This window comes from Saccopteryx leptura, chromosome 6, assembly GCF_036850995.1.
Source record: "Saccopteryx leptura isolate mSacLep1 chromosome 6, mSacLep1_pri_phased_curated, whole genome shotgun sequence".
Classification (NCBI taxonomy): domain Eukaryota; kingdom Metazoa; phylum Chordata; class Mammalia; order Chiroptera; family Emballonuridae; genus Saccopteryx; species Saccopteryx leptura.
This window is the reverse complement of record NC_089508.1, coordinates 169,837,903-169,858,329: the sequence shown is the minus strand read 5'-3', so window position 1 is coordinate 169,858,329 and position 20,427 is coordinate 169,837,903. Positions and strand designations below refer to the sequence as shown.

At 39.7% G+C, this 20,427-nt stretch overlaps 1 protein-coding gene across 2 annotated transcripts in view; it reads right to left on the bottom strand.

Annotated features, from left to right (window-relative positions):
- The window catches only part of SPINK5 (serine peptidase inhibitor Kazal type 5), a 64,959-nt gene that overhangs the window by 9,196 nt on the left and 35,336 nt on the right, over nucleotides 1-20,427 (bottom strand). Inside the window, exons 14-27 of one of the 2 annotated variants that reach the window (XM_066388203.1) lie at nucleotides 19,162-19,210; nucleotides 17,948-18,075; nucleotides 15,941-16,028; nucleotides 14,791-14,918; nucleotides 13,367-13,433; nucleotides 11,132-11,259; nucleotides 9,493-9,589; nucleotides 7,936-8,063; nucleotides 7,720-7,774; nucleotides 5,250-5,377; nucleotides 4,367-4,436; nucleotides 3,606-3,695; nucleotides 3,370-3,497; nucleotides 2,445-2,544 (exon numbers count right to left, since the gene is read on the bottom strand). In XM_066388203.1, coding sequence (XP_066244300.1) covers nucleotides 2,445-2,544; nucleotides 3,370-3,497; nucleotides 3,606-3,695; nucleotides 4,367-4,436; nucleotides 5,250-5,377; nucleotides 7,720-7,774; nucleotides 7,936-8,063; nucleotides 9,493-9,589; nucleotides 11,132-11,259; nucleotides 13,367-13,433; nucleotides 14,791-14,918; nucleotides 15,941-16,028; nucleotides 17,948-18,075; nucleotides 19,162-19,210 — 1,384 coding nt within the window. The remainder of the gene's footprint in view (nucleotides 1-2,444; nucleotides 2,545-3,369; nucleotides 3,498-3,605; nucleotides 3,696-4,366; nucleotides 4,437-5,249; nucleotides 5,378-7,719; nucleotides 7,775-7,935; nucleotides 8,064-9,492; nucleotides 9,590-11,131; nucleotides 11,260-13,366; nucleotides 13,434-14,790; nucleotides 14,919-15,940; nucleotides 16,029-17,947; nucleotides 18,076-19,161; nucleotides 19,211-20,427) is intronic. The other variant, XM_066388204.1, reaches the window with a different exon arrangement.

The following is a 20,427-nucleotide window of genomic DNA, read 5'->3' as shown; positions in this document are numbered from 1 at the left end:
CTGGTGCAAATGTCTCCTTCCCAGAGAGCTCTTTCCTGTATAACATACTTAAAATTGTATCCCAGAATTTACTATATCATTTTTCTATTTTATTTCCCCCTTGGCAATTACATATTCACTCACATTATCTATTATCCATGTTCTTCCTAAATAACCTCCATGAGTCTAGAGGGTCTATTCTACTTATGGCTATTGTTCTCCTACACATAAATAATGCCTGGGAAACAGTAGTTGCTCAAAAAATATTTGCATAATGAATAAATGGATGGTTAAATAGATAACAAAATGGGTAATAAATGTGGTTCCCTTCTTCAAGAGAAAGTTCAACTCAAAACTAGATTGGGCCTGACCAGGCGGTGGCGCAGTGGATAGAGCGTCGGACTGGGATGCGGAGGACCCAGGTTCAAGACCCCGAGGTCACCAACTTGAGCGCGGGCTCATCTGGTTTGAGCAAAGCTCACCAGCTTGAGTCCAAGGTCGCTGGCTTGAGCAAGGGGTTACTCGGGCTGCTGTAGCCCCCCAGTCAAGGCACATATGAGAAAGCAATCAATGAACAATTAAGGTGTCAAAACAAAAAACTGATGATTGATGCTTCTTATCTCTCTCCATTCCTGTCTGTCTGTCCCTATCTATCCCTCTCTCTGACTCTCTCTTTCTGTCTCTGTAAAAAAACAAACAAAATAAAGCAACAACAACAAAACCCCCAAAACTGGATTGGACGTTAGGAGGAAGCATGAAGGGGCTTCTGGTCTTCAGCAATATCTAATTTCTTGACCTAGGTGCTAATGTCTCAGGTGTGACCACTTACAAAATATCTTTTTTTTTTTTAAGAAAAGATTTTATTATTCACAATAGCCAAGATACGAAATATAACTACGTGCCTGTCAATGAATGACTAGATAAAGAAGATGTATGTGTATGGGGGGGGGGGGTGAAAAGTGAAATATTATTCATTTATGAGAAAGAAAGAAATCCTGCATTAAGACGACTTGGATGAACCTGGAGGGCATGTGCTCAGTGAAATAAGCAGGACAAAGAGAAATAAATACTGTATGTTATCACTTACAAGAGGAATCTGAAAAAGTCAAACTCACAGAAACAGAGAGCAGATTGTTGGTTACCAGAGGCTGGGATTGGAGGAAATGGGGAGACATTGGTCAAAGGGTACAAACCTCCAGTTACAAGAAAAATATGGTCTGGTAATCTACTATACAGCAGGGTGATTATAGCTGATGATACTGTATTATACACTTGAAAGTTGCTAAGTGAGTAGATCTTAAATGTTTTAAGTCATAAAAAGATAAATAAATGGTGACTTTGTTAGCTAATTCATTTTGCAAAATGTAAGTGTATCAAATTAACACTTTGTACATCTTAAATTTACACAGCAGAGGCGGATTTAATGGTGGTCACACCGGGCACACGCTCTGGGCCCCAACTTCTGAAGGGCCTTGCAAAACCCCAACTTTACACTTTTCTAATGTAAGGGGCCCAATATTGTCTTCTGTGCCCAGGGCCTCAACCAACCTTAATCCGCCTCTGTTACACAGTGTGGTACGTCATAGCTCAATAAAGCTGACGGGAAAAGAATAGATTTTGTGAACAGCTCTTCCCTATGCTCAGGGATCCCTATTGTAGGATCCCTTAAGTTAGTTGAAATAGGCAATTAGTATATATTTTGCTAGTACCACTCATCTATCATGCTACCTGAATTGGACAAATATTTAGGTAAAATTTATGTTTCATATCTTTCTTTTCCTTTTCTCACTAGGTACTAAAATCTCCTTTTTAGGACCCAAATTGAGATTCCCTTTGTGCATCTACTTCATGCTCATATTTTTCTCCCTTCTACTCCTGACCTTGGCAAAGCTCTGAACAAGTGATCCAATTAGGCTAACTGACACTAAGGAGTACACTGCAATGGCCACCAGGCTCTATTTTAAATAGAAAGTTTTACCTACTGTGGATTACTGATTGGTGGGAATTTCACAAGTGTGGCCAAGCTCAGCACAGTGCTCTAGACTCCTGGAGAAAGGATTTAGTTTGGGCAGTGGGAGTGTGGGGAGGCTGGATCCAGAGCCTTTCTGGTCTGGTGAACTTACAGAATTGAGTCTCCTGACTACTGGTCTGACCACATGTGAGATAAGTCACATCTGTTACCCATCTTCTTTTTAAAATGTCAAAAATGTACTGAATTGGTTTGGAGTGGGACTAATAATCTCACAGAGCACAGAACAATGTGCTGGTGAGTAATCCCAGAACTCTCACCAAACAGGAATGATGTTTCATCCTCAAAGGACTTGAGGCTGTACTGAGTCAAACTTTCCCCGGCCTTTCTCTGGCAATGAGATTTATAGAGCGCCAGTGGCAACAGACCCCGCCCTCCACACACACAATAAGCAAATTAATTTAATAAATAGCTTTTCAGGAAGAGTCATTCTTACCAGAGAAGAAGTAGAGAAAAGTGGGCTATCTTCCTCAGTGGAAGACCTAGGATGGGATGGCTTTTCTTGAAGTTTTGCCCTTTCCAAAGCTTCTTTTTGACTAAGGAAGAAAATAAAAAATAGTTTACAGTTATATTCACAAAGACTAGGCTCCTATAACTTCCATTAGGAAGTTAAGCAATTTAACAAGATATGATAGAACCATAGAACATTCTATGTTTAAGACATAGAATATAGAGAGTGACCAGGGTGATATGTTAAGAGAAGTACACAGCTGGGCTCCAGTTTAGAGCTCTCACCACTTTGTAGATGCGTAACCTTGGACAAATTGCTAAAATCCTTGAGCTTAGATTTTCTAGAACATAGAAAAGGGTAGTATTGGTAATTCCTCAAAGAATGTTCTATGAAGACCTAAAGGAATGATGACGAAGATGATGATCGGGATTATTGCCACCATCATTATCTATCATGTTCATTTCTTCCTAAATATGGTTGTTCATCAGAATAATCTAGAAACCCTGTCCCAAAAATAAATTCCTTAGCCATGGAGATTAACTTCATATATTTTGGGATGTAAAAACCTGTATTTTTTTTTTTAATAAAAAAGACTGCTCTGTTAAGTCTGATCTAGTTGTGCAACAAACATCTGAAATCATTTCTTGTAACTATGATCCTGAGAGTTCAAAAAAAAAGTTTTTAAGTGACAGCTAATAAATATCATGGTTAGCTCTGACACCTGGATTCCTTGTTTCTAAATCCAAGCAGTCTTTCTCCTATATCAGGCGTTGTCAAGTTAAAGGCCTTGAATCCCAACACTTATTTTAAGGACCCCATGGTTCATGAGCACACATTTATTAAACAGCAGTTCCTAAAAATGCAGTTTCCCAACAAACTGAAGGGGAGGTAACAGGATCTTCTTACTCACAAGACACTTCTGCACATGTAGCACTTGTTTTTATACAACTTTCCATCAGCCCCACGCACGGGGTCATTCTCTCGAGTGCATAAGAGCTCATCGTTCCTCATGTACGCCCGAAAGTTACCGCACTCGTCCTAGAGAATGAGAAAAGGAGAAGTGAACACGCCGTGTTCCTCCTGGCTCGGCAGTTTTCTCGAATGTGGTTTTAGGAGGTCCTCTCTTGGATCTGGGCTCAGACTCACTGCACTGATCCTGGCAATGGAGGCCAAGGAATGCCCAGACTGCCCCAACTTTCCATTCTCCGTTTGTTTCTGAACCTCTCTGCACTGGTCCTGGAAATGCAGGAAACATAAAACAACACTTGATAAACCTTCGTGTCTCCCTCGCCCTTTCTTTCCGTCCTTCCTATTCCCCATTTTCCACACGAGGTGCGCCCTCGACCAAAGGACATTCTCATGGCAACCTAACTCTACAAACGAGATGGATTATCACTGTTAAAGGACTGAATGATGATGTCTTCTTGGCAGTCTTGAAAAGCAAACAGAAAAGGCAACCTCATGCATGCACACTATTGATTTGTTGATGCTGAGAAACCGATCTGGAGGAAACAGAAAAAAAGACATCAAAGAGAGGAGCTAAAGGGGAGGCTTTGAGATTAGCTTATATTACCTGGATTGTTAAAATCAATGTCAACAGCCACATTTCACATTGAGGGTCAAAGAGAAGCATGCAAGTGAGGTGGTAATTTTCAACCCACATTTCTCCCAAGAGGAGAGACTAAAGCAGTAATTGACATGCTATAGCACTCTCTTCAAGATGGAGAAAAACATTAAACCTCAAAGCCAGGAAAAGAAATCTTATTATATCCAAAGTGACAATCGGGGCAAAATCAATTTTCTTTGTGGCAAAAGATTAGCATCTTCATTATCCCAAAACTGAAGTTGAATTTAAGATCTGAGGATGAAAAGTGAAACAGTTTTCTGCATATCTTTTAAGAAATAACCTTTGCGCCACTTGAAGGCTTGTCATTGGATTTTTCTTCGTTCTTTTTTCTTTCACTAGCTTCACGGTCACTGCAGAATAAAAAAAAGGATAGTGTTATTTTCCCAGAGTTATTATTGAAAAATTTTTAACCAGGTATTTCTCCAGTTCTAAACATTAACAAGTCAAACACTGTTTTTTCACATTTAAAAAATAATCTAAAACACTTCTTTCACTAATGAGTTCTGCTAGTTTGAATATTCATAATTTGTGCCAATGCTATCAATTCTCTTAAATTCTGTGACAATATCGTCAGAATGATAGGACCTCCAAGGCCATGACTATCCCCTTCTAGCAGAATCTATAAATATTTATGGGGTTCATATAGAGTTGCTTAATGTCCCCCTTTTAATTTTTCTTATTAAATTTCTAACTAAATTCTCCACTATCAATTGTTCATTATTTAGTTTTAGTGCTTTAAAGTTGATACACATTTTTAAATACTATCTCCTCACATCCCTATCAAAACTGAATTGTGAGATCATTGTTCCCTTTACAGACAGGACGAGCTGAGGCTCTGGAAGGTAAACTGGCCTGTCCCACATTCATTAGCTGATAATCCTTTTCTTTGAAAGTCAATAATTTGGGAACAATCCAATAGCTATTCCCTCGCCTCCCTACATGCTCCCAGTATGATTAAACTGATCGACATCAAAATAAAAATTTCTTGTTAAAGTGCTTTGGAAATGTATTGTCTTCTTCTCAAGTGAGGAGCTATTATTATCTTTGTAATGTATGATGTCAAGTGCCTGAAATTTTAAGTTAAGAGGATCTGGTTTTTGGTGGGGGGTTTTTTGGTCAACAGGCACACCCTATCAAGCCGATCAATGGGCATCCTCACGTACAAGATGGTCTGACACATTGCACACTTGTTGACATGCATCTTGCCATCTGGACCTCGCACGGGGTTATTCTCTCGGGTGCAGATCAGCTTCCCGTCTCTCACCAAGCTCCGGAATTCGTGGCACTGATCCTGCCCACAGAAAGCAAAGAAAGATGTGAATACGATCATCGGATCTCCAGAGCTGAAAATGGGATTGGTTGGTAAGATCTAAACTCAGGACGCTTGGGGAAATAAAACAATCTAGAGAAAATGAGATGGAATGTGAGATGGAAGGCACTTTATTCAGTATCCGCCCAGGACATTAGAATCCTCTCCAGAGGATCCCTCTCAAAATAACTGTCCTGCTCAAGTGGAAATTAACCCCCTCCTAAGGCAGCCCATCCCATTTTTATACAGTTTTCTATTAGACCGAGCCCCCAACCTGTCTCTTGACAACTGTACTCATTATTCCACACACACAAAAAAAGCCCTGGAATGAACTACTAACAGACGCTCTTTGGGCAAAACATAATAATATGTAAATGTTTAGCTTTGCTCCTCGATGACAATTTGAAAACTTTTAAATCAAATCTGCATGATAAGCCAGGCACTTTTTTTGTTGTGTGCTCTAATAGATTTCCTATAGTTGACATAAAAACCTATAAGATAAACATGCATTATCCCCATTTTACAGATAAAAAAATATAAGTTTTGGAGAGATTAAGTCAATGTCGGATTTGTGATCAGAAACTCACTCACAACTAGGCATTGCTTTTACCTAGCAGAGAAAACTCTTAGCTATTCATGAGAAGATGGAGCTGTCCTTTTTGTGTATTGAAAAATAAGAACCTTAAAACGAAGCCTATTGAACTGAGTCCACAGGATCTGGCCTCTGTTGAAAGCTTTGGACATCTACAGAGGTTTGTCTTCACCTTCAATTAAGCCCAAAGAGCCAAAGTAGAGAAGTGGGAAGATGACCTTAAAAATACTGCTAGTAATCTAGATTATAGTTATCCTTCTTTCTTTAAATTGTGATGCCCATAAACAACTCTAGACCTACTTTCTTGAGCATTTAAAAAAGTCTCTAGAATTCAATAACAGGTTAACACATTAAATGTCTCATAGCTATCATTTTTGGAAGTTACTAGAAAATGTCTCATAGCTATCATTTTTGGAAGTTACTAGAATGGCTTCCTTTTCCAGATGCCGAATATACCAATACATAGATGTTTATAATAGCATCTACCTTCTTGTATTGCAAGCTTTGCTTTATGGGTGCAACTTCTGGATCTTCTATTCACTATCTGTCTGTAGTTAATCTCTCCACATTTTTCTAAACTGTAGAATTGGAACAATACCGCCCACTGCATGGATTTAGGGGAAGTTTAAATAGAATAACGCAAATTAAAATTTATTTCACTTTGCACGTGTAGATAAGACCACAGCTCCCTTTTAGTGACACATACATACACTATCTGGACATTTTCTACAAACACATACATCGAGAGCATTTTCTGTTTGCCATTCTTGAAGTAGGTAATAAATAATGAAAAAAATTGACCAAGGTTACAAATAGAATAAATGGCTAATATACAGCTATAATTAAAATTGGATGATAATACCTTTTCATAAAATTGTTCAGTTACCAAAATGCATAAGATATCCCCAACATGTTTTATTATTTTTAATTATTTTCTTTTTTCTTTTATATTTTATATTAAATTGATTGGGGTGACATTAGTTAGCAGGATCATATAGGTTTCTATGACACATGATCTGTATATGGCATTGTGTGCCCACCACCAAGTCAAACCATCTTCTGTAACCATAGATTTGGCCTCATTTGTCCTTCCCACCCCACCCTTCTGGTAACCACTATATTATTGTTTATGTTTATGGGTCTCACCTTATTATTTAAATGATAATTACTATTAATGTTTCATTTTGTTTAGTCAGTATAGGCCTGCCTAAAAGTTGCCTCATTAAAGGGAAAGGCTTCCTGGGGAAATTTCACTATTTTACTTTTCCAACAGGAGTTCACAGATGGATTAAAAGAGGCTGCGCTGGATCAGATTCTGTGTTGGTGTAAACATCATGTGTTAAGGCCCAAAACTGAACACAAGATGGCGCTGCAATGCCAAGTCAAGAATTCATCATTGTGAGCTCCTCGCCTTTAACACTTGCTTTCTTGTTTGTAATTTCAGTATCTATTTGTTTGGTTTTATGTTTCTGTTTTTGTTTCAAAACTTCAGTAAAGAAATTCTTTTGATAACGACAATTTGACAATTGTCACCGGTCCTATAAATGTGTGGTACATGCATTAGGTTGCTCTTAGGCATTAATTAGCACGCTATTTCTTTGCAAGATCTGGCCATGTCTTTCTCATTTACATTATATCCATCACTGCAACAGTGTAGGCATTTCATAAATATTTGTCCGATAAATTAACCATACGAAACAACCATCCAAATTTAAGTGTTAATGTATATTACCTGGTTTTCATTGCTCCTGTTTCCAGTGTTTTTATTTTCAGCTGCTTCTCTTTCCCTATAAGAAAAAAATAAATGAAAAAAGAACATTTCAACCAAAGCGGACAACTTACTAATAACTAATCTGTCTTCAAAAACATGTCATTTTCTCACACTGATGGATGTGATCATTATGCTTTAAGACTCACAATGAAAGACCCATTTTTGGAAAATACTCACAGTTTTTCCTTACACATGGCACACTTATTGCCATGAGTCTTGCCATCTGGACCACGAACAGGGTCACTTTCTCGGGTGCAGATAAGTTGTCCATTTTTCATTTGGCTTCTAAATTCATCACATGTGTCCTGGAAAGGAAAGACAACATTGGAAATGTTTTCACACAATATTTGATTGGGCTTGAAAGTCTGAAGATTTTGCCTGACCGGGCGGTGGCGCAGTGGGTAGAGCATCGGACTGGGATGCGGACGACCAGGTTCGAGATCCCGAGGTCGCTAGCTTGAGCGCAGGCTCATCTGGTTTGAGCAAAGCTCACCAGCTTGGACCCAAGGTCGCTGGCTCCAGCAAGGTGTTACTTGGTCTGCTGAAGGCCCACCGTCAAGGCACATATGAGAAAGCAATCAATGAACAACTAAGGTGTTGCAGCGAAAAACTAATGATTGATGCTTCTCATCTCTCTCTGTTCCTGTCTGTCCTATCTATCCCTCTCTCTGTCACTGTAAAAAAAAAAAAAAAAAAAAAAGAAAGAAAGAAAGTGAAGATTTTGGTGGCTCTCCCTATGGGACACGCCTGTGTCTTTCTGTGTCTTTGCCCACCCCCTTTCTGTGTCTTTGCCCACCCCCTTCTTCCAGGCACATTTTCCTTGCCTTTCTCTTTCTCCTAAGCTCCAAGGGCTCTTCTTATGTTTCTATAATTTGCTCTCTGAACCCACACAGCCCAGCTGGCTCACTTCTTCCACGGCTCACTTCTTCTACCTCTGTGACTCTCTAAATAAACTTTTGCTTGTATTTGAAAAAAAATAAGAAGAAAATTTGAAGATCTTGACTCAAGAGTCAGGCAGCTACTGAACTTTGCTGTAGGAGGAAGTATCATGGCCCATGAAGACTTCCACAGTCTGATTCCTGGCACCTGTCAATATGTTGGCTTACACAGCAAGAAGGAATTAAGACCAAAGATGGAATTAAGGTTGCTAATCAGCTTAGTGATTGTAAAATGGAGAGATTATTTTCGCATTACCTGGGTGGACTCAATGTAATTACAAAGGTTCTATAAGAGGAAACGGGAGAACCAGTGTCAGAGTTACATGGCAAGGAAAACATTCAACTGGCCATTGCTGATTTTTGATGGCCACAAGCCAAGGAAGGCAGGCAGTCTCTAGAGTTGGAAAGGACCAAGAAACATCCTCCCCTTGCGCCTCCACAAAGGAACGCTGCCCCACTCACACCTTGTTTATAACACAATGAGACCCATTTAGGTCTTCCGAACTCCATACATGCTAATAAATTTGTGGCGTTTTAAGCTATTAGTAGGAATTTGTTACAGCTGCTGAGCTTCCTTTTACCTATCTATAAAATCATTTAAAAAATAATTTTAAAAAATGAGCCCTAGAGAGATTAAAAATTGCTGCGGTATTACCCTCCAGTTTTGAGGGCACAACCCCGGTTCTTCCAAGGACACCTCCCAACCCAGCACTACCCCTTGCACCACAGGCTACGTCGCGCTCCTGCCGCCACTGAGCGGAGCCCACTCTGGTTAGGAAATGAGAGGCTCTCTCACCGGAGCTCTCCCTCCTCCACCGCCACTGGAAACAGGATCTGTAGCAATTCTCTGATCCTCCTTTTCTTTCCTCTTTCTTTCTTCATCTTCTTTCTGGCTGGAAATTAGAAAGTGGGAGGGAGGGGATAATAGATTACAGAGAGCGGAGTGCATGTCTGCAACTTTCTCATGATTTGACCAAGTTAGATCAGTATAGAATTCACCAGCACTTATTGAACATCGACTCTGTTGCAGGTCCTCTTTGAAGATTAAAAAAAGGAAGAAAAGATAGAGTACATGGAGTGCTTTTGCCTGGAAAAGCCCTCATTGTGGGAAACCAATATTTACAAATCACAAGCAAGAACAGGTGAGCCATTAATGAGCATTTCATAAAGGCTCACAGGTGTTTCTTTCAAATGTCTCATATTTAAGAGGTCCAAAAATCAGTATCTTCTCTACCAAATGTGTTCTTTCTCCTGGGTTCTCTACCTTTTATGACAAACACTGGAGTCACCTCTAACTGCTTCCCCCTTTCAGCTCAGATAGCTGTTGCCACATAACACTGGTTCCACCTTCACACTGTCTCCCGTCCTGACCCACTCACCTTCTGCCCTATTTCCCTTGCTCTAGTTATTTACACTGGCTCATTGCAAACCCCTGCCACCACCTGTAGCATTCTTTGTTTTAGCCCCTTCCTTCTCTTATTCTCCTTTTTACTGCCGACATACGAACCTTTCTAAAGAAACCGTTATTTACGCCACTTCTTCTCCTACTTAAAGATATTTAGCAGCTTTCCAATCTATATAGGATGGACTTCAAATTCCTTGCTCTGGCATTCCAAGCTGGTGACGTGGCTCAGTTCTAACAAAATTAAATAACTTGCACTTTACTGTACATACAGTGGTTTTCTTAATTTTAAATCTTTATCTATGCTGTTCTCTTTGCCTCTCATTCTTTCCAATACTGTCCACATATTATGCAAGTAATAAGGTCCAGTTGTCTTCCTTCATAAACTATTAGCTTTCCCTTTCCGGAAGGAGCATAACACATTGTCTACATCATTTTTCAGTTAGCAATCCCCCATTGTACTGTATTAACTAGTGCCCACGTCTAATCTCTAGTGAACTATATGATTTCTAGGAAGACTCATTCATCTTTGTATAACAACGATACACATTATACATTGTATTGTTCAGTAATGGCTGTTGAATAATAAATATGTATACTTCTGTTGTACTTCCTTTGTCTCAAGAGCTACTTTTTCTTTCCTGAAAATGTGGTATTGTTCAAAATGAAGGTAGAGGAATTAGATTGCTATTAACATTGATGAGTTTTCTGCCCAATGGGAATTACAATATAATCCAGAGAAGGGATCCAACTCACAGCAAAGGACTTACCACTCTATCAAGAAAGATGTTGCGATCTCTTGATAGGCTCTGCCCCAGAACTAATGGAGAATGTAAAGGTCTAATATATTGTCTGTTTCTCTAGAATTGCAAATCTTAACCTTTCAAGAAAGATTCACCTACAAAGGCTTTACAAATAATCACTTGTTGCTTTCCTATGTAAGGAAAGGACAAGCTCCATATTTATTATCTTCCCAGCTCTTAGCCTCCCAGCTCTGAGGACCCGCAGCGGAGGGGGGTCTTTGTGCACTCACAAGACTGCTTTACACATGGCACACTTGTTGCCATGGGTCTTGCCATCTGGGCCACGCACAGGATCATTTTCTCGTGTGCAGAAAAGATTTCCATTTTGCAAAAGGCTCCGAAATTCATTGCATGTATCCTAAAAGGAGGAGAGAAAGCAAGAGCTTGGGTATTTTCTTGGAAATTACTTTATTGAGTTCCTACTATGTGCCTTCCTGGAAAAAAAAGAGAAAATGACCTAAGGGTTGTTTTTCCCCCTGGCAACTGTGTCATTCAATTCCTACTAGGCACACAGGACCTAAAAGGTGGGTTATCTTTCTTTTCACTGAGGTTTTCCCCCTGAATTCGGACTGAACCTGCAATCAGAAACAAGCAAGAATATTTTAGTAAAGTGGGTTCTCTGAAGACTAGTCACATTTCTCACACGGGGTTTTATTGTCCATCTCTTATATTATAATAAAAAACCCCACAATACTGAATATGTCATAGATTTAAAAAAAATCAGGTTTAGATAAAACTTCAAAGTTTATCTCATTCAACCATTCATGCCATATCTCAAACGCTTTTGCATTGTTCCTGCCAAGAAGTTATCTAATTTGCAGAGGAAAATCTGCAGTAATAAGGATCCCATTACCCTCCATACAGTTTACTCCAAAATTTCCATTAGATAGTTCTCACAAACTAGCCATAGTGCTACTTTGGGGGGATCTTAGAAAATAATAAATCCTACAGGATTCCTACTCTTAGGGTTTGATTTTTCTAAGATGTTGTTGCTAATAGGATGAGTATGTTCCCGCAGACTAGGAGGCAAAGTCAAAGTGTGTCACTTCCCTCGGAAAATCTGAGAATGTTTCCTCTTCCACAAGAGTCCTTCAGAGACTCGGAGCAAGCTTTCCTGTCCTTATCCTGTTAATTCCCTCTGTTCCTTTCCAAGAGCCAAACATCCCCCCGTGCTTCAGTCATTCTGTTTCTACCATCTGTACCATTTCTCACGCGGAATTCTTCCCCTTTCTTAAAGAGTTTGACATAATGTTCCAGGAATGTCTGGACAAGCACTAATATGGTGACAGCTATATCATATTGTTAACAGTAAATGTAACAGTTATAGGACGAATTGATAGAAATAAGCAAACGACTTAAGATCATAGAGTTATTTACTGGTAGCAATTAGAGCTGAATTTGTGGGGTTTTGTTTGTTTGTTTTGTTCGTTTGTATATATCTTTTAGTTCAAGTTCAAACTCAACGAGGATAAAAGTGAATCTTCCTGCTAGCTCTGCTTTAGACTCACTGCTGGATTCCCACTGGTCAGAGCTACCAAAAGAAATACGACGTGAGAGCAATAGTCTCATTCTGAATCTTCTCTTGCAGAGGTTGAAAAGTGAATCCTATGAGCTCCTCATACTATTTTTACACTCAGACTCCCAATTGAGGGAAATAAAAATGGTAACCAAACCAACCATACAGAATTCCAAGCATGATGCTTTGCTTTGGAAATTACTTTTAATATTAAGACTTTTTGATGGGGTCGAGGAAATAACCACAAACTTGGAAAAACTAACCTGGACTCAGTCTTTTTTAAATCAAGAAAATATTATTTGGGAAAGTTGCTTCTTTTATTATTCCCCCAGAATGCTGGCACCAGAAATATCTAAAGGTGAAGCAAGAAACACATGTGGTTCAACCCAGCATGGCCATCTAAAACTACACAGCATGTTAGAAACAATGCTAGACTGGTGGTGGCGAGTCTAGGTTTAAAGTCCATTGTTTCCACATTTCCATTGTGAGAACTTGGAAATATGAAGATACGGAGTCTGAAATCAATATTCCCACTACCTTTTTCAGCAAGATCTTCCTTCTCTCTGTTTTAAATCTTCATTTAAAAACATGGAGATGAAGTAAACCAGGGGTTTGCCAGGAGAACTATTTCCTGAGAGCAAAGTCTGCCCCACTACCTTTTAAATATATATATATATAAAGTTTTATTGAAATGCATCCATGTCCATTTATTTGCATGGGATCTGCAGTTGCTTAGAGCTACAACAGCAAACGAGAGTATCTGTGACAGAGACTGAAGAGCCACAATTCAAAATATCTACTTGCTTTTTAAGAAATGTGTGTCAACCCCTGGACTACATGAACCTTGAGTTCTCTCACACAGGCCTCCAGAAATTTCATGAATTATTTTTAAAGACAATAGGCAAAACTGCATCCATTCATTGTGGGACCAACACCCCAGGACAATTACCGTTCCAGTTTCTCTCTTGACTTTTGCTCTGGATTCAGCTTCTTCTTTTTCTTTTGCTTCTTGCTGGCTGTAAGAGAGAGCGGGGAAAGAATCGTTCCTGGCACCCAGGACACATGACCCTAAAGGGGAACTTGCTCCAGATAGAGAGATCTCATTCCTTCCATAGCTCGACCAACTCAGCCTGGAAGTAGAAAGGTAGATGCATGCCCTCCGTGTTATTCATCTTGCTTTTAGACTTGCTTGAAGAATAAGGCACACAAGCCACAGTGAGCCAGGAAATAAATCTTCACTACATTTCTTTTAGAAAAGAAAGATATTATCCTTCTCCCTGGACTGCAGCTAGGATACTTAAAGATAATGACTAGATGCCAGCAAATTTTCAGTTTGGCCCAGTGATTACATGGTTAGCTTATTCGTGATGGTATGTAGGCAGAGAACAGAAATCCCAGTTCTTATATGCTATTAACTCTGGGCAAAGGTCCCTTAGCACATGGTCCTCCATTCATGGTGAGTCAAGTACTTTTCAGAACACTGAAAACAGCCCAAGAAAATGCATGAACTATATGGCCTTTCCTTTCTTTCTTTCTTTCTTTCTTTCTTTCTTTCTTTCTTTCTTTCTTTCTTTCTTTCTTTCTTTCTTTCTTTCTTTCTTCCTTTCTTTCTTTCTTTCTTTCTTTCTTTCTCTCTCTCTCTCTCCCTCCCCCTTTCCTTTCCTTTCCTATCCTTTCCTTTCCTTTTCCCTCCCTCCCCTCCCCTCCCCTCCCTCCCTCCCTCCTTTCCTTCTTTCCTTCCTTCCTTCCTTCCTTCCTTCCTTCCTTCCTTCCTTCCTTCCTTCCTTCCTTCCTCTCTCTTTCTCTTTCTTCCCTCCTTCTCTCCCTCTCTCTCTCTCTCTCTCTCTTTCTTTTTTTCATTTCCAAGTGCAAGGAGGGGAGATAGAGAGACAGACTCCTGCATGCACCCAGACCAGGATCCACCTAGCAACCCGCATCTGGGGCCAATGTTCTGCTCATCTGGGGCCATGCTAGCAACCCAACTATTTTTAGCACCTGATACAGAGGCTCCATGGAGCCATCCTTAGCACCTGAGGTTGATGTGCTTGAACCAATTGAGCTATGGCAGCAGGAGGGGAAAAGAAAGAGAAAGAGAAGGGGGAGAGGGAGGAGTAGAGAAGCAGATGGTCGTTTCTCCTGTGTGCCCTGACTGGGAATCAAACCTAGGACATCCACACACCAAGCTGATGCTCTACCAGTGAGCCAATTGGCCAGGGCCTATATGGCTTTATAGTAGAAAATCCCTAAACTCAATGTGAAGATAGCCTTCATTTTCTACCTCCTAGAGAAAACCTTCAATAGTATCTCTGTTGCCTGCCCCAGAAGAAGGTATCTTCTCCAAACAGCAGGAGCCGTGGCTGAAGCTCTACTCACAAGAAGGCCTCGCACATAGAGCAGGTGTTGCCATGGATTTTCCCATCCAGGCCCTCGATGGGGTCATTCTCCCTGGTACAGAAAAGTCGGCCGTTCCTCACATAGTTACGGTATTCACTGCACAGCTCCTGCAAACGAGGGAGGATGTAAGAATCAGGAAACTACATATTAGAATACTTCCCTTACACTACCCCTTTGGGAACCATGATTTAATGCCCCCAAACATAATGGATGCATAGAACAGGTGATGCCGAGGTTCATACTAGCCAAGCTGCTTCTCAGAGACCCAGGTTACACATTATTTGGAATATGAGATTGTTGTTACATATCTCACTAGAAAACCTTCAATTCAATGCAATTATTATTTTCTGCTTGGTACTATGAGAGATATAAAGAAGAATAATTTCTTGTTCCTTTTGTAAGATTTGTGGTAGGCAGGATAAGAGCTCCAGACCCCCAAATTTGTACAAGCCCTAATGGCCAGGACCTGTGACTATACCACCTTACAGGGAAAAAGGGACTTTGCAGATGTGATTAAAGGTGGGAAGATTATCCTGGATAATTCTAGTGTGCCCAATGTAATCACAAAGGTCTTTTTTTTTTTTTTTTTTTTTTTTTTTTTTTTACAGAGATAGGGAGAGAGTCAGAGAGAGGGATAGACAGGGACAAAACAAACAGTAATGAAGAGAGATGAGAAGCATCAATCATTAGTTTTTTGTTGCAATGCCTTAGTTGTTCATTGATTGCTTTCTCATATGTGCCTTGACCTTGGGGCTACAGCAGACCAAGTAACCCCTTGCTGGAGCCAGTGACCTTGGGTCCAAGCTAGTGAGCTTTGCTCAAACCATATGAGCCCGTGCTCAAGGGGCGACCTTGGGGTCTTGAACCTGGGGTCCTCTGCATCTCAGTCGGACACTCTATCCACTGCACCACCGCCTGGTCAGGCACAAAGGTCAGTCCTTAATGGTAGGAGAGTGAGACAGATGAGATAGAGAGAGGGAGACATGATGACAGAGGAATGGTCAGAGATGCGATGTCGTTGGCTTTGCAGATGACGAAAGGGGTCCGAGAGCCAAGGAACATACATAGTCTCTAGTAGCTAGGAAAGGAATGGAATAGGCAGGAGGCTCTGAGGACCTGGAATAACTACCTGTACTGTTTCTCTTTTAACCTTCTCAGCTTCGCCTTTCTCCTTCCCCTCCTTGCCATTATTTTTCTTCTCTTCTTCTTCAAGTTGGCTGAAATTAAAAAAAGAAGATACGAGCTAAATATAATTTCTCATTCTCTTTGGTAATGGACATTCAGGATGAATGAAGATTTTCCAGACCAAAGGTCACATTCAATCGTCAGTATAGGTCTATCTAGTCCAAGAGGTGCTATTACTTGGCCTATCAATGCAGATAAATTCAATAGTTCCCAATACCCTTTAAAAAATAAAACTAACATACTATTTTTATCCGAATGTGAACCTCAGGTGGTCTTTTATCGATCCATCTGTGACTTCAACCAATAACAAGAAATAAGTCTCAATGGCCTTTATATTTTTAATTGTGAAACTTTCCCTATTTAAATAACTACCACATCAATGATGAAAGCAAGGGATGAAACCAAGTCAGATAATAGGCCCATCATCAAAATCAACCATGTGTCTGACCGGGCAGTGACACAGTAGACAGAGTGTCGAACTGGGACATGGAGGACCCAAGTTCAAAACCCGAGGTTGCCAGATGGAGTGCGAGCTCATCATCATGAGTGCAGGGTCGCTGGCTTGAATATGGGATCATAGACATGACCCCATGGTCGCTGGCTTGAAGCCTAAGGTTGTTAGCTTGAGCCCAAGGCCACTGGCTTGAGCAAGGGGTCACTAGGTCTGTTGTAGCCCCCTGGTCAAGGCACATATGAGAAAGCAATCAATGTATAACTAAAGTGCCACAACAAAGAATTGATTCTTCTCATTTCTCTCCCTTTCTGTCTGTCTGTCCCCATCTGTCCCTCTCTGTCTCTCTCTCTGTCAAAAAAAAAAAAAAAATCAACATGTTTCACTCTCAAATAAAAACTGTAAGTACTATTTTAATGGCATTAAGTCAAGTTAAAATTCAAGGTTTAGAGTGTGACAAGAAGATTCCATAACTAATATTTAGAGCCTACAATTCTGACATTTGTGCCATTTCCTACCGACATGGAGCATACCAAGGCTGGAAAACTCCTCAGCACTGATTACGTCTAACCTAGTCATCAGCACCGCATGAGAAAATCCAGCAGGTGAGAGAAAAGCCCCGATTTCCTGAATCTTAGCCCACCGGGTCCTGGCCTACCCTGTTGATCTCTCCTTTAGGGAGTTCCGATCTCGTACTTAAGACTGGACTGGGTGTGTGAAAGTTGAGGAACAACAAGAACTTTGCATCTCTTTCAGTGAGTATTATTTAAGTATTTTTCTCAACATGTACTTTAGCATGAGGCTTGGTAGGGAATTAGGAGTTTAAGGAAGAGAAGGACCAGACATGGCGACATGTCATTGGCTTCTGTATTGTCCCATACCATGGAGTTCTGGTCCCATTGGGCAAAACAATGGCCTGTGAGGCCCTGGACCTGGCTTACCAAGGACACATTTTAATAAACATCTTTGACATGGGTCTGCCTCTACAATAAACAACTCCTCCAAGTATTTATTTCATCTGTGTATAGCAATGTCCCTGAAAGAATAAATATAATTCTCTCTAGTCCATTTCTTGTTCGGGTTATTTTCACAATGTTTACATACTGGCTCCACAGACCTCTGCCCAAATGGTTTTCCCTCAACCAGCATCTAAATACTCATAGAATCATAAAATGTCAGGGGCGTGAGAGACTAAAGAGATCATCCCACCCAGATTCTCAAGATTCCACTCTCTCTTTGTTATGAATGACGAGTATCAAGTGTTGAAGACATTTTGGTGCTAAAGGAAGACTTTTTCCCATGACTTAATTAGAAGATAGGAGGAAGACCTGGTAGAGAATAACATTGTCACTATGCCATTCAGCACGACCGAATGTCTTGTCCACATGCTTTTAAAGTTACCTAGCTTACAACCCAAGGTATACATTCTACGTATTTCTGGAGAAACTGAGACTCAGGGATGATCAGTGATAAAGGAATCTGGTGGGGAGGGATACTCACAACACACTGGCACACATAGAACACTTGTTTCCATACATTCTGCCATCGGGGCCACGGACAGGGTCAGTCTCCCTGGTGCAGATGAGCATTCCATTCTTCACTTGGCCCCGAAACTCACTGCAGAGTTCCTGGCAAAGGAAGAAAATATTTTATCAGAGCTGTTTTCTACCCTTCCTTCACTTTTGCCTATTATGGGAAACCAGCAAAGAATAAGTAATATAGAGTAAGAAGGAAAAATAAATGTTGAGTCCCATAGCAGTTAATCAACAAGTCCCATCATGGACTCGGAACTATCCTGGTGCCAGCAAGGATCTGTAAGCATCATCATGGCTCCCCTGAGGGTGCGGATAATCTCGTTGTAGAAGAAGGCTGACACAGTTGATAAAGAACAATATATGTGTGTGTGCATGTGTTGTGTTGCATATCACAGTCTGTAAAAGTGATGACAGATCAAAGGTGAGAAAATTCAACAAGTCTAGAAGGAGAGGAACTCAGAATATTTCTGAGCCTTCATCAGAAAGAAAGGAAAACTTTTCATTTGTCACAACTTGGATGAAAAAATATTACTGAGAAAATGAGTTAATGAAAAGGTAAACTTTTAAACTGTGTCAACTTTCCCAAATAAATTATTAGGTTTGTGCTTTGTAGCTATTGTTAGGAGATACAATACATAGAGGTAAATCTATGTATAACTTTAATATGAAAGTAATCCAACATCTACATACAGACAAATTTTGTTTTGTTACTTGTAAGAGTATAAACTTATGAAAGCATGCAGAAAAAATATAGTAGATTAAAAATAATTAGAAAATCAAAATTGTCATAATAGTTATTAATTTGGGATGAGAACAGTATTATTTGCTCCATACTTGGGAGGTGACAGAAAACAAATATGATAAGTATTTGTGTACTTTATTTCGTGAGTTGGACTAATGTAAATAAAAGAGAGGTCTTATACTCTCTATTAGAAAGAATAGAGGTTTGATGACATAAAATGGAATTATTTAATTGTGAAGATTTATATTATATATTTTCTAAATAAGATCTAAAAATTAAAAAGATAGATATTAATAATCTGTGCCTGACAACAGAAATCTTAGAAAAGTCAAATATCCCTTCCAAAGTAAATTAACATTCCACTAATGAGAGATCTAGAATGCTATCATAAAGGGAAAAAATGGCAAGGCAGCATTAGTATTCATGAGGAAGATTACCTTTGCAGCTTCTCTTTTAGCCTTTGCTCTGGCTTTTTCTTCTTGTTGACTAGAAGTAACAGGGGCAGGGTGGGGGAGACAAAGAGAAGAAATGGATCTTAATGCAGTAGAACAGATCCTTCACATTTGCAAGCTGATCATTCATTGATTGCTTTGATTATTCTCAAGCAACCCTAAAGATCCAAACACAGTAGATTGTAATTTCATTGGCTAATGAATTAGAATAATTCATCTCTCCCCAAGAGAATGGGGTGCAAGAGAAAGTCCCTTAGTGAGTAAATCTATTTAGCTTCCCAGAAAATATACTGCAAAAACTTTCTTATTTGCTGATTCTTTTGTATCTGTGGCAAGTCTGGCAATATACCATGGTAGTTAAGAGAAAACCTCTGGAACCTCTCTGTGGTTTCTTCATCTTTAAATGGGAAGGTAGAGGAGGGGCAGGAGAGGTGATAAGAATACTTTTCTTATAAGTCTATTGTAAGCATGAAATGAGTTGATACATGAAAGGCAGTTAGAATAAGTATCTGGTCCATAATAACATGACTAACAAATGTGATATAAGTCAGTGGTCTCCAACCTTTTCTGGGCCACGGACCGGTTTAATGTCAGAAAATATTTTCATGGACCAACCGGCCTTTAAGGTGGGACGGACAAATGTATCACGTGACCGAGACAAGCGTCAAGAGTGAGTCTTAGACGGATGTAACAGAGGGAATCTGGTCATTATTTAAAAATAAAACATCGTTCAGACTTAAATATAAATAAAACGGAAATAATGTAAGTTATTTATTCTTTCTCTGCGGACCGATACTAAATGGCCCATGGACTGGTACTGGTCCATGACCCAGGGGTTGGGGATCACTGATATAAGTGATTGGCACTCATCATCATTGTGATCATTATTAATAGGGACTTCACCCCAAACAGGCATGTTGGAAATGAAGTTAGAGTGATAGTTCTTAACCATTTTGGATAACTAACAGCGTTGCAAACTGAGTTCAGTGAACGAAGCTATAGCAGAACTGAATCTATGACACAAATAATTCACTCCTGTTGTATAGACAGAAAAAAAAATAATTTGTGAAAATGTTTTAATATGTTCCGAGGAATGTAAGACTTGCTCATTTAATCAAGTTAAAATGTTTTAAAAGTTCAAAAGCATGTTTGCATATGGCTTGAAAGTGTCCAAGAAAAGGCTATAGAAGGAAGAATGATTCTTAAGAAAGTCAATACCCTTTGCTAACATATCCATAAAATATGAGGTGT